Here is a 12,858-nt window from a genome sequence, read left to right as displayed (position 1 = left end):
TACTCCAAAACCCGGGACCTTCCCGGCCATGAGGAGTTGATAAGTTCCTTCTTCACTTTTCTGATCCCTCAAAAACACAAGTGTGTGGCACGGACCTGCCCTTCTCTTTGAAGTCAGAACATTGAAGGTGTTTTGTGCTGAAGACGGGAGAGGCGTCTGTGAAGGAGAGCTGGATGCCGTCCCTGGCATCGGCCGTATTGCTTCTGGGCTCCTGGAGGAGTCAGAAAAGGGAGGTTCTCAGCCCCCAAGCTCAGGGCAGCAGTCGGGAGGAGGGAGTCCTTGCTGCACCTCTCTGGACTTCAGGGAATTTTTTTCTGAAAGAGGCCACCAGATTTGTGGGCATTTCCCTCCTGCACTTTCCACTTCTCTCCTGACCTGGATGCTGCTCCTTCAAAGGAGTTAGGTTCAGGGTAGCTCCAGGCAGCTTGTGCTCCAGTGATGGGCGATTCCTCTGCAGAGCTGGTGTCCCCTGGTGACCCGGGCTGTGGTGACGGTGGAGGCTCCACAGCCTTCCCCGGGACTCCCCTGTGAGAAGCCGCTGTCACCAGGCAGCCCTGCGTAGCCCACTCTCATTCTGGGGGCAGGGTGTAGGTCTGTTTTTTTCAGAAGGCAGCTAGACACTTCCCAAAGCTGATAGCTTCCTCAGCCCTAGGAAAGTGGTGACTGCTCTTCATCCTCAATCTTTAGGGATCTTCTCCATGCTCCAAGCCATGGCCACCCAGAGCTATGGCTAAGGATGAAGCTGCAGGGATATGGGAGACAGAGGCAGCGGTGTGGGCAAGCACACAGGGTCCTAGGTCTTGTATGTTACCTCCAAGGGCTCTGGATGGGGCTCTGGGATGGGAGGAGGAGATCCAGAAACTGCTTGGTGAGATGACAAGGAAGAGGCAAGACCTAGACTTCCACGAAGCAGATGGCTCCCAGGCTCTGCAGCAGAGGCTGCAACACAGCACCAAGCAGCTCCTGCAGACGGGGCAGCTGGCCTTGCTGGCCACATCGCAGAGACAGCGGACCAGGCGGCCTTGCAGACCAAGAGCGTGAGCTTTGAGGTAGGATTGTCGGGCCTGCTGAGTGGAGGCAGGGGAACTGCATGGCTCTGGCAGGCGGTTACTCAGAAAGCAGGCGTGGTATCTGAACAGGAAGGCAGAACCAAGGACGCACAGTCGGTGCCGGTGTACGGGGCGAGTTTTTATAAAAATCCAGTCCAGCAAATTGACAAGTCACTTCTCAGCCTCAGAAATAAAATGCTTGACAAAATATATTCTTTTTAAAAGGAGAGAGAAATATTACTACCAGGTAGAGCTGGAGGTGGCAGGTGACTGGGAAGATGAGAGGAGGGAGGAGAGGAAGGGTTCCCTGGGAACAAGAGCCCGGCAGGCTCAGAACCCCTGTCGTGAGCTGTCTCTGAGAGGTGTGGATGACTCAATGTGGATCTCAAGGGAGAAGCCTGGTGTTTCCAGAGTCCCGCCCTGGCAGGTCAGACTCGGCACACCCAGTCTCACAGTGGGAAGCTGGGAGACAAGGTACCTGATATTGCTCTTCTATTTTCTGCCTTCCCCAGAGATCCCGCCCACCGCATCAGGGCAGAGCCGTCCCTGCCTGCCACAGGGGCCACTTGTGTCATGATGCTTTCATAACGACAATAGGGTGGACTGACTAGAAGAGGCTTTCCCAGGGTCGGCCATCTTAAATGCTTATGAGTCTGAGAGTGGTTCTGCTCAGAAGAGCAATCTGGATGTGTTTTCAGTTAACTTCTTGGGTTGCCAGTTTCAGAAAGGAGCCACCACCAGGTGAAGACGTCTGACATAGTTGTTAAAATTCTTGTGTTTTCACGTGGATTTAAGAACTAAGAACTGAGTGAATTAATTTTAGGAGACTGTTGTATGTGTGTGTGCGGGGGGGGATGTGTGTGTGTATGTGGGAGACAGAAAGAGAGAAGGAGGGAGGGAAAGAGAGGGAAAGATGGAAGAAAGAGAGGCAGGGATGGAGGAAAATAAGAGAGAGAAGGAGGAAAGGAAGAAAGAGAGAGAAGGAGGAAAGGAAGAAAGAGATTGAAGGAGGGAGGGAAGGAGAGCAAGAAGAAAAGAGAGAGAAGGAGGGAGGGAAGGAGAGAAGAAAAGAGAGAGAGAGAAGGAGGGAGGGAGAAGAAATGAAGGAGGGAGGAAAAGAGAGAGAGAGAACACAATTGGCTGACTAATAAAGGAAGCCATTTTAAAAGGTTCTCAACACTTCAGTTAGAGAGGCAAAAGTCTAGCAAGAATGATTAATATCCCTTTCTATCAATCCTGCATTGGGTCTGCAAGTGGCAGGCACTACTAAAGACTCTAGGACCAAGAAGCTAGAAGATAACTTTCTCAGCATGATGAGAATCTGCAGTCTTGGGACTCTGAGGAGGCAGGGTCCCCACGGAGGGCCAACACCCGGGGTGTGGGATTACAGCACAGCTCCTGACTGCCACTCTCAGGAGGCCAGTCTCAAAGTCTATCTTCCTCTCCCTCCAAAAAAAGACAAGCTTTGAAAACAGCTGGCAGGAAACACAGACATGAAGCCCGAATGCTGACTCCCTTGAGAAAGGTCCTTCTTGGGGAGCGTTCGTAACGTCTGGGTGGAATAAGGGTGACACACGTACCCGCCTTTGCCACTGACAGTGGCAGCTGTGAGCATGGCCCGTGGACCCATTCCCCGTGCCCCCAAGAAAATGTTTCTATGACATTCCACGCTGCCAGGTTGTACCCATGACTTGCATATCCTGCTTTTGTGGGTTATTTGAGCTTAGTGAGAATGGTGGGCATTTTGCCTGTGAATGTCAGTGTCACAGGCGCAGTGCCAAGCTGGAGCGGAGCTAATTGCCTGACAGCTTTGGCCGCCCCAGGTTAGTCGGCACTTCCAATCCTGTGTGCAGGGTGACCTGGAAAAGAAGACAGGGGAAGTGAGGGTGGGAGAGGCTGCTGCAGGGGCCCTGAGTGCTCCAAAGGCACCGCAGACACCGGCAGGATCCCCTGCTGGCTCCAGGGCCATCCATGCAACAGCTTAGGGCTGCTGTAGACTGGTGAATATTATGTCACTCAATATCCCTAATCAAAGGCTATGTTGGTTTGCACCTCTTTCCTCATAATAAGAATCACCCAGCTGACTGGTTCCTCATTTTGCCAGAGCTGCCAGAGCCAGGCAAAGTAGATGCTGTCCCAGGAGCACGGCTCTCATGCACTGGCTCCTGTGGTTACATATTTGTGTCTACTTTCTAGCCACGACCTTCTTTCCTTTCCTACTAATCCCATTCTATTAACTGTGAGGAATAATAGCCAACCTTTTATTTTTTTGATTAAAAAAAGCTTATTTGTTCATTGGTAGAGATGGAGTCTTGCTAGTTCCCCAGGCTAGTGTCAAACTTCTGGGCTCAAGCGATTCTCCTGCCATGGCCTCCCAAAGTACTGGGGTTACAGGCGTGAACCACCATGCCTGGCCAAGGCTATCTTTTATTTTATTTTATTTTTTTTGAGACAGAGTCTTGCTCTGTCACCCAGGCTAGAGTGCAGTGGCACGATCTCGGCTCACTGCAAGCTTCACCTCCCAGGTCACGCCATTCTCCTGCCTCAGCCTCCTGAGTAGCTGGGACTACAGGCACCTGCCACCACACCCGGCTATTTTTTTTTTTTTTGGTAGAGACAGGGTTTCACCATATTAGCCAGGATGGTCTCGATCTCCTGACCTCATAATCTGCCTGCCTCGGCCTCCCAAAGTACTGGGGTTACAGGCGTGAGCCACCATGCCCAGCCAAGCCTATCTTTTAGGTTGCCACAAATCCCTTTTGCAAATGAGTAGAAGATCAAATCGATCAATCAGTGATTGGTGTAGACTCCTCAATATTCAGGGCCACAGAACAGGACCCTGCCTCCCCACACTCCAACTCTCCATTCCAAGTGGAGGAGGACTCTACTAAGACGATGGATGGCACCTTTGTGTTTCTCCCTTCCTCACACCCTCCTGGGTTCTCATTCTTGTCTCTCTGTTTCAGGCCTCCTGAGCTACCAGCACTCCCCAGGGACTGGGCTCAGCCATGAGGTCTGCGTCTCCAGAAGCTGCCACCTTAGGGCCCCTGGGTGTCCCAAGTGAACAAGTTAGAACGGAACGCCTCTAGGAAATGTCCAAGGCAGTCCACTCAATAAGCTCTGTCTGGGAAGGCTCTGTGGTCAGTTTCTTTATGGCCCACTCTGCCCATGGGCACTGCAGAGACTTGTGGACAAACAGTGGGGAGCAGCCAGACCAGGTCCGGCCTGGGGGAGGCGTGTACCTGCACATTGCGGTTGAGGCTGAGGGCTGGCATGAAGACCCCGTCCACGTGGCTGAAGGCTGTGGGGCCCTGCTGCTGCCCGTTGATGAAGAAAGTGAGGGTGTGCTTATTCAGGTCCAGCAGCACGCCCACGGTGGCCCCCTTGCACACGCCGCCTTCCGTCCTGGGAAGAGAGTCCCCAGGAAGACCATCACCACACCCAGCCTGGGATGTAGGAGATTAACTCAGGAGAATTATTTATTTATTTGGAGACACGGTCTCACTCTGTCACCCAGGCTGGAGTGCAGTGACGCCATCTCGGCGCACAACAGCCTCACCCTCCCAGGCTCAAGAGATCCTCCCACCTCAGCCTCCCGAGTAGCTCAGACTACAGGTGCATGACATGAGACCCAGCTAATTTTGTTTGTGTTTTTTGTAGAGATAGGGGTCTCACTATGTTACCCAGGCTGGTCTTGAACTCCTAGGCTCAAGTGATCTTCCCACTTTGGGCTCCCAAAGTGCTGGGATTATAGGCATGAGCCACCATACCTGGGCAGGAAAATTATTTATAGGATGCTGGGAACACCCTCACTTAAACATGGCCCCCAAGGTGGTAGTGGGGTGCTCTCCTGGCATATGAGCCTTCTCTCACAGTGGACACACCTTGTTAACAGGCCATGATGAAGACTCCCCTATAGGAACCAGGCTGTTCAGCCCCCTCTTCCTGAGAGCATCTGGGATCTGCATACTAGAAAAATCGGGTTCTGATGAGTAGGTCCCATTTGAAACTGTGGAGCATGCAGAGTGGGTAAGAAAGGCACCTTTTCCTGCCAAAGAAAGTAACTGACTTGGTGCCCTTTTCTGTTTTAGGCAAGTGAGGATGCTGAGGTCGATGAAGATGTGGACATCCAGGCCTTCAGGAAATTTTGCAAGGCCCCTACCCTACATTGGCTTATCTTCCCAGAAACATCCTAGGGTCCCTCGAAAAGCAGTGTATGGCAGGGAGAAGGGTGCTGAAGTTGAAATCAAGTCCTCTGTTGAAGTCACCATCCCACAGGTGACCAATAGCGGAACCTTGAGAACGTCCATTCTGCTCTTGATCAGTGTTGGCAATGTCGTACTTCGTAGGTGGTAAGAATTCACATCCACCTGGTGGAAGCGAATCTATTAATAAAAGTAAGGAACATGCTCCCAAGAGGGGCTTGGCTGACCACGTCTTCTCCCATGGGCCGAATCCTGCAGACTCTCCTTCCCTTCCCTGAGGTGGTTTTTCGTTTTTGAGTGGATGTCTCTCCCTGTGGCCCAGGCTGAAGTGCAGTGGTGCAATCATGGCTCACTGTTGCCTGAAACTCCTGGGCTCAACGGATCTTCCCACAAGCCTCCCGAATAGCTGGGACTACAGGCACACACCATGCCCAGCTAATTTTAAAAATATTTTATAGAGACGAGGGCCTCACTATGTTGCCCAGGCTGGTCTTGGACTCCTGGGCTCAAGGGATCCTCCTGCCTCAGCCTCCTGAGTAGCTGAGACTACAGGCTTGAGCCACCGCGCCCGCTCAGGGCTGAGGTTTTAGCCTTAATCTTAGCAACGCCACTCTGCTAAGAAAACCTTGTCTGTCCTTCCAGATTGAGAATGAGTTGATCTACTGGACGCTGCTGGTTGGGCAGAGGGAAGGTGAGCAGCGAGAAGGATTCACGACAGGAAGTCCCAAGGAGGACTTGGTGGGCGGCCCGGCCCAGACAAGTGTTTCCGGAGAGGGCAGGGCTTCCCCGAGGGTGCCCCGGCAGGTGGGAGAAGGGAACTAAAACCGCACTGTTGGTGCTATTTGGATTCTGACCACCGGGTGGCGGTAGTGACCCATGGGAGGTGCAGAAATGAGTCCGACCTAAGCAAAGCCTCAGGCCCAGTTAGCTCTGGGGTCCAACTTCCCGGCTGCCTCGACTTCCTCCCAGAGAGCGCTTACCCTACCCGATCCACATCCCAGGGTGGGAGGACATGCAGAAAGGGGCAGATTCTCTCTACCTTCTCATGGCCCCACTTCCCTTCTGTTTTTCTTACTGAGGTGGCACCAAGGGGCCGTCAAGGACAGCAAAGGCCCAAGAAGTGCTCGGCAGCCCTTGGGAGGAGTGTGGTGGCCAATGGCAGGGAGGGCTGGGGAGTCCGCACCACACAAACCGAGGCTGGGGTCCTGGGCTCAACCCTGTGTGTGTCAGCTGGCCGCATGGCCTGAGCCTTGTCCGACCTTCCTAAGCCCAGGCTTTTTATTTATTTATTTTTTTTGTAGAGAGGAGGGTCTCACTATGTTGCCCAGGCTAGTCTTGACCTCCAGGACTCAAGTGATCCTGCTGCCTCGGCCTCCCAAGTAGCTGGGACTACAGGTACACAGCACCATGCCTGGCTAATTTTTAAAATTACTATTATTTATAGAGACAGGGTCTCACTAAGTTGCCCAGGCTGGTCTCAAACTCCTGGGCTCAAGCAATCCTTCTGCCTCGGCCTCCTTAAGTGCTGGGATTACAGGTGTGAGCCACCATTCCAGTCTAAGCCCCACTTTTATAATATGTAAAATGGCAACAATAATAGCACTTTTGCAGGGATTAAATGAGCTCAAGATACATTGAGTGCTTCCTACAGCACTGAGCACAAGTAAGGGCTTGACAAATGCTTCTTGTTACTACTCCTGCCAGCAAACAGGGTATCTGGGTGCCAGTTTGGCTTAAGCAAGCAGAGCCGGAGCTGATGGGCCTGGACCTGGCCCCTCTGTGGGTAGGAGGGAGAATGGCCAGCTTGCAGGGTCTGGGCAGAGGCGCAGAGCTGTTCGCCTCTTCCCCAGGACTCAGGAGAGAAGGGGCCCTGCCTACCAGCAAAGAGGCAGGCAGACAGGGTCCTGAGGGCCCTCGGCCAAGTCCTTGGCCCAGATTAGACCTGGCTTCCCTGAGAAAGAAGAAGCTGGTCCTTCCTCTGCGGGAAGATGCCCTAGGGGCTGTTATAGGAGCTGCAGGTGGGCCCAGAGCACTGAGAGCCTCCGGGTCAATTTTGCCTGGGACTGGGGCCAGTGAAGTCAAGGTCAGCTCCTTGAAGTTCCTCACCCCTTCCTGCTGGGGAGATGGCCCTTAGCAGACCAGGAGCAAGGCTCCATAGCAAGGAGGTGGCGCCAGGTGTCCGCAACTTGCAATTCTCCATTTCTGGCCTTGGGGATTCTTCACCCCCATATCCATCCCCGCATGCCAGCCAGTTGTGAGCACAAAATCCCTGGGAGAGGAGAAAGAGTACGGGGCTATGGTGCAGGTGTGTCAGGGGGGTGGGGGCACTGCCTTCTCTGTGAGTAGAGAGACCAAGGCACCCTGGAGAAGCCCAGGCCTCGGGGGCAGTCCCGGAGGACCCATCCCCTTCTGCCCTCCTAACAGAGGCCCCAGTAGTGACACAGGCCAGGACCTGAGTCTCCTGTGTCCACACTGATGACCCTACTCCCAGGGCCAGTCTCAGGGCAAAGCCACAGCTGTAGGCACCCTTGGCAGACTCGTTTTAGTAGTGAGCACCCCAGCCATGCCCTCTGCTACTGCCCTGTCGAGGGCCTGGCCCTGCTGAGGCTCAAGCCCACATGAGACCAGGGCAGTGGCCAGGATCACTGCAGGCAAGTTAGTGGCAATGACCTGGTCACAGCTGTGAGGACATCAACCCCAGTGGTGCCCATTAACGCCTTGCAGTGACTCAAGCTTGGGTTGACAGTTGCAAAGGAAAGTGAAGCTGGACCAGAAAGAAAACTACGAGCTCCATATCCCAGCAGAGGACCACCGTGTGGCCTGCTGGGTAACTTTGGAGACCCATCTGTGCGGGTGCTGTGCAAATCACCATAACATACCCTCATCTGGGCTGCAGGCTAGTTCTATGTGGGCAGAGTCAAAGCTTCCTAGAAAATGGAGATCAAAGTGGCTGAAAATACCTCCTCCCAATTCCTGCTGGCTTTGGGAACAGCAGAAGGGACACTGGTCTTCAGGACCCTCATTCCCAAACAACCTGTGTCCACGGGAGGCAGGATGGGGCCCAATCGCACCTGTTGGTGTGGGAGTTGCAGTGCATGAACCAGCTGCGGTTGTTGTCCACATACATGGCCCAGGCCTTGTCATCCTTGCCCAGCATCATGTCCTTGACCACGCTGGCCCTGGCCACCCCGAAGGCGGGGTCTGGGTGGTTGTCGTACCGGTCCACGTGCAGCTCCCAGTAGTGCACACCCTTGGAGAACGCAGCTGTGCCCAGCACCACCCGGTCATCATAGCTGCTGCAGGTGGCTGTCTGGTTGTCGTTGGATAAAATGATGTCCCGATGCCCAGAGTTGGGGTCAAATGTGAACCAGGCCACTAAAAAGGAAGGAGGCGAGAGGAGCAGGGTCAGGGGATGGAATTTGCCAGTAGTTTCTAACTGGCTCAGAGACACAAACACACTCGCTTCTGTTAGAAGGTCGGCACCCAGGAGTGAAGGTTCTTTCCTGTATGATTACCGCACACATGCACACACACACGCACACATACACACATGCACACGCTCACACACACACCCTGCTCTGTGTTCATCCAAGTTGCTAGACCTACGAGCCTGGCCTTGCCAAGGATTTTCAGGCCTCTAAGCCTCAAATCTAGATGCATTTCCCGGTCTTGGTTTCTAAAATCCTTCCAAACGCTCAGACACGTTGTAAGTTCAGGAGGAAATAGGCAGGGTGCGGTGGCCCACACCTGTAATCCCAGCACTTTGCGAGGCCAAGGTGGGTGGAGCACTTCAGGTCAGGAGTTTGAGACCAGCCTGGCCAACATGGCAAAACCCCATCCCTACTAAAAATACAAAAATTCATGGCCGGGCGTGGTGGCTCACGCCTGTAATCCCAGCACTTTGGGAGGCCGAGGCGGGCAGATCACGAGGTCAGGAGATCAAGACCATCATGGCTAACATGGTGAAACCCCGCCTCTACTAAAAATACAAAAAAATCAGTCGGGCGTGGTGGTAGGTGCCTGTAGTCCCAGCTACTTGGGAGGCTGAGGCAGGAGAATGGTGTGAACCCGGGAGGCGGAGCTTGCAGTGAGCCGAGATCGCACCACTGCCCTCCAGCCTGGGCGACAAAGCGAGGCTCGATCTCAAAAAAAAAAAAAAAAAAAAAAAAATTCGCTGGGCATGGTGGTGGGCACCTGTAGTCCCAGCTACTCAGGAGGCTGAGGCAGGACAATCACTTGAACAGGGTGGCAGAGGTTGCAGTGAACCAAGATTGTGCCATTGCACTGTGACCTGGGCAACAGAGTGGGACTTCTTCTCAAAAAAAAAAAAAAAAAGAAGTGCAGGAGGAAATAGATATTGATGAGCCACCTCGTGGGTGGGAGATTTGAGACACAGAGAGGTGAAGTGATGGGCCAAAGTCACAAAGCTCAGTTGTCCATTTTGCAGCCCATCAGCCGCTGCCCCCTTTTGCTCCCCAACCCCCCAGTTTGTTGGAAGTGAGGCCCTTACTCTAAAGTCATGACCACAGTGCACAGGGCAAGGACCACTCGTCTCTAGGCAGGAGAGTCTAGAGACAGAAGCGAGCGAGCTCTCCTCTAGGGGTGGACAAAGTGGACTCTGCAGGTGGCACCATTTTCAGAAAAGTGTCCCTGGCTGGGTCTTTTGACACCAGCATCTGCTCCTGCTCCTTCTCCTCCCTGCCTCTAGGAGACCATCCAGCGGTGGCAGTCAGAGGACGTGTAGACTCAATGATGAAAACGAATACAGGATTTGCCCTCTTCTCGGAGGCAGTGGGGAGCTGGAAACCGCCTCTGCAGCCTGGGCTGGGCCACGCCGGGTGGGGCAGGACCCTCTTTGGAATGTGATTTCTATTTCTCTCATCGTTCCCTGCTAAGAACTCAGATGATCAAAATTCCACTGAATTAATTTCAACATGCTGTTGTTGCCCAAGACCTAGAAGGCTGGGTAGGTGTATAAACCACTGCATGTGAGCTCCAATGCTGGGGATTAAAGAGCCCTCTTCCGCTGTGAGAAAGGCTCAAATGTAGGGACTGGTGTGGGCCCACTGTATCTATCGTGGTGTTTTCTTGTCTGGGACTGTCCTATTCACTCCTCGGCCCTTGAGAAGTGGGAGAAGTTTAGCCTCCCTCAGCTACTTCACATTTAGTCCAGCACAATGGGGTAAAGGAATGTTTCTTTCGTGGCTTGTAGGCCATGTGGGTGCAGCAAGGAGCTGTGTGTGCAGAGCAGGGTGAGGCGTATGCACCTCCACAGGCCCCTCCGGCCCTGCACTTCCTCCCTCCACCATCTTCAGCGGCTCATCCTTTGCCCTGGTCCACGGGATGAAATGTGGGTTGGCCCTAGGAGTCAATCTTTGTCCTTCGGGAGGCCACCTATGGTCCCAGAAGGGCACGCCCTTGGAGAACCCAGATGTGCCTAGCACCACCCCCACCCCTACTCCGTCATCATAGCTGCTGCAAGTGGCTGTCTGCTTGTCATTGGACAAAATGATGAATCTGTTCTTCCCACTAAGAGATCCCGATGCTCACCATCGGACGTCTGCAGGACGACAGTTTTACTGTAAGGCCCGACACCAGAAGAGTTGAAAGCTTTGACTCGGGCGTTGTAGGTGCTGTTGAAGTGAAGACCGTCGATGGTACACAAAGTCTCCTTACCGACGTACACTTCCTGAAAGAGAGCAATGCTGCTCACCAGGCTCCTCTAGCATTTGGAAAATTTCTCTCAGCAAATGGCTTCTGGAAACGCACTGACGTTAAAAGTGCTTTTGCCAGGCGTGGTGGCCTGTAGTCCCAGCTACTCAGGTGGCAGAGGTGGGAGCATCGCTTGGGTCCGGACTGGGCAACATTGCAGGACCCCATTTCTAAACAATTTTTGTTTTTATTTTTTTGAGGGACAGAGTCTTGCTCTGTTGCCAGGCTGGAGTGGAGTGGCGTGATCTCGGCTTACCGCAACCTCTGCCTCCCAAGTTCAAGTGATTCTCCTGCCTCAGCCTCCCAAGTAGCTGGGACTACAAGCATGCACCACCATGCCCAGCTAATTTATATATATATGTTTTTTAGTAGAGATGGGGTTTCCCTATATGTTGGCCAGACTGGTCTCGAACTCCTGACCTCAGGTGATCCTCCTGCTTGGCCTCCCAGAGTGCTGGGATTACAGGTGTGAGCCACCACGCCCAGCCAAAAAATTAAAAAAAAAAAATTCTTACCCAAATAGAAGTTAATAAAAAGGGAGATTGCGTTCAGTCATGGCTGGCTCACAGAACTTGACCAACTTGGGCATGAATGCCTTACTACTGGCTGCCTGGCCCCTCTGCCTGTGAGGTGGTGAGGCGTGATGGAGTCCTGGTGAGGCGACTTCTCAGGTCTGCAGCCAGCCAGGATACTGACCGGGAACATCCTGACTCCGCCAAGGTCAACCTGGTCTACAAGACTATTGAGCCACAGGGCACATCCACTCCTTTGCCTCCTCCCACCCCTGAGGCTGGCATTTTCCACTCCTTAGCCCTCCTGGAGCTGCTGTTTTCCTGGTCTTTCCAAAGGGTGAGACATTTCTGCATCAGGCCCCAAAGATACTTCTCTTTCTTTTTTTTTTTTTTTTTTTTTTTTTTGAGACAGAGTCTCACTCTGTCACCTGGGCTGCAGTGCAGTGGTGCGATCTTGACTTACTACAATCTCTGCCTTCCAAGTTCAAGTGATTCTTGTGCCTCAGCCTCCAGAGTAGCTGAGACAACAGGCATCTGCCACCATGCCTGGCTAATTTTTGTATTTTAAGTAGAGATGGGGTTTCACCATGTAGACCAGGCTGGTCTCAAACTCCTGACCTCAAGTGATCCACCCGCCTTGGCCTCCCAAAGTGCTGGGATTACAGGTATGAACCACCGTGCCTGGCCCCCAATGATACTTTTCTAAAGATTGACCTTGTTCCTCATTCGCTTCAAAGTTACCTTTGTCGTATTCAGCCCCCAAAATGCATAGCCTTTTGCCTCTCCCATGTCATTATTTTCTGCTAATTAAATAATGTGGTCTAAGATCACAGCTAATCCATATAGGAGCCATAGCTCAAATCCAGGTCTGTCTGCATGCAACATCCACACTTTTCCCACTATAAGACCCTCTTCCTTATAAACCCTAGCCCTTGGGTCTAGCTTTTGTTAGTGGCCATGTCTCAAAGAGGAGGGACCACTTTTGAGCTCTGTGGCTGCTGCTTTTAATATTCCCAAACAGCCTTTTCTTTCTTCCCATTTCAAAAACACTGACTCTCCTCTTGGTTTCTGGTGGATGAGCTCTTTCAGTTCTTGGCTCATTTGCACAACAGGAGTGACTGGGGTCTGCACTCAGTGACCTGGCTCGAGCTACCTCATCTTGCCTCCCTAATTGGCCCATATTCACATGGAACTCAGTAATTCCCAAGGAAGTGCTGCAACTATTTCCCTAATTCTTACATTCCTGCATTTTTCAAACACAAAGTAAAACGACACATACGTACATCTCTTTGAGAGAAACTAAGGGAATGTTGACCTTCAGCAAGGTTTGTTAAATGGGTGCAACTTCCCAGGAGAAGAGATGCAAGGGTTGTTATGATT

The 12,858-nt window shown here is 52.6% G+C and overlaps 1 protein-coding gene across 1 annotated transcript in view; it reads right to left on the bottom strand.

Moving 5' to 3' along the window:
* Positions 1 to 2,842: 2,842 nt before the first annotated feature.
* TRIM67 (tripartite motif containing 67) overlaps positions 2,843 to 12,858 on the bottom strand; it is a 62,345-nt gene continuing 52,329 nt past the window's right edge. The window contains exons 12-15 of the mRNA XM_011965799.1: positions 10,805 to 10,943; positions 8,326 to 8,629; positions 4,292 to 4,454; positions 2,843 to 2,908 (exon numbers count right to left, since the gene is read on the bottom strand). Of these exons, the coding sequence (XP_011821189.1) occupies positions 2,843 to 2,908; positions 4,292 to 4,454; positions 8,326 to 8,629; positions 10,805 to 10,943 (672 nt within the window). The remainder of the gene's footprint in view (positions 2,909 to 4,291; positions 4,455 to 8,325; positions 8,630 to 10,804; positions 10,944 to 12,858) is intronic.

This window comes from Mandrillus leucophaeus, unplaced genomic scaffold, assembly GCF_000951045.1.
Source record: "Mandrillus leucophaeus isolate KB7577 unplaced genomic scaffold, Mleu.le_1.0 Scaffold1186, whole genome shotgun sequence".
Classification (NCBI taxonomy): domain Eukaryota; kingdom Metazoa; phylum Chordata; class Mammalia; order Primates; family Cercopithecidae; genus Mandrillus; species Mandrillus leucophaeus.
The sequence above is the reverse complement of the archived record's forward strand: the minus strand, read 5'-3'. Positions and strand labels throughout refer to the sequence as shown.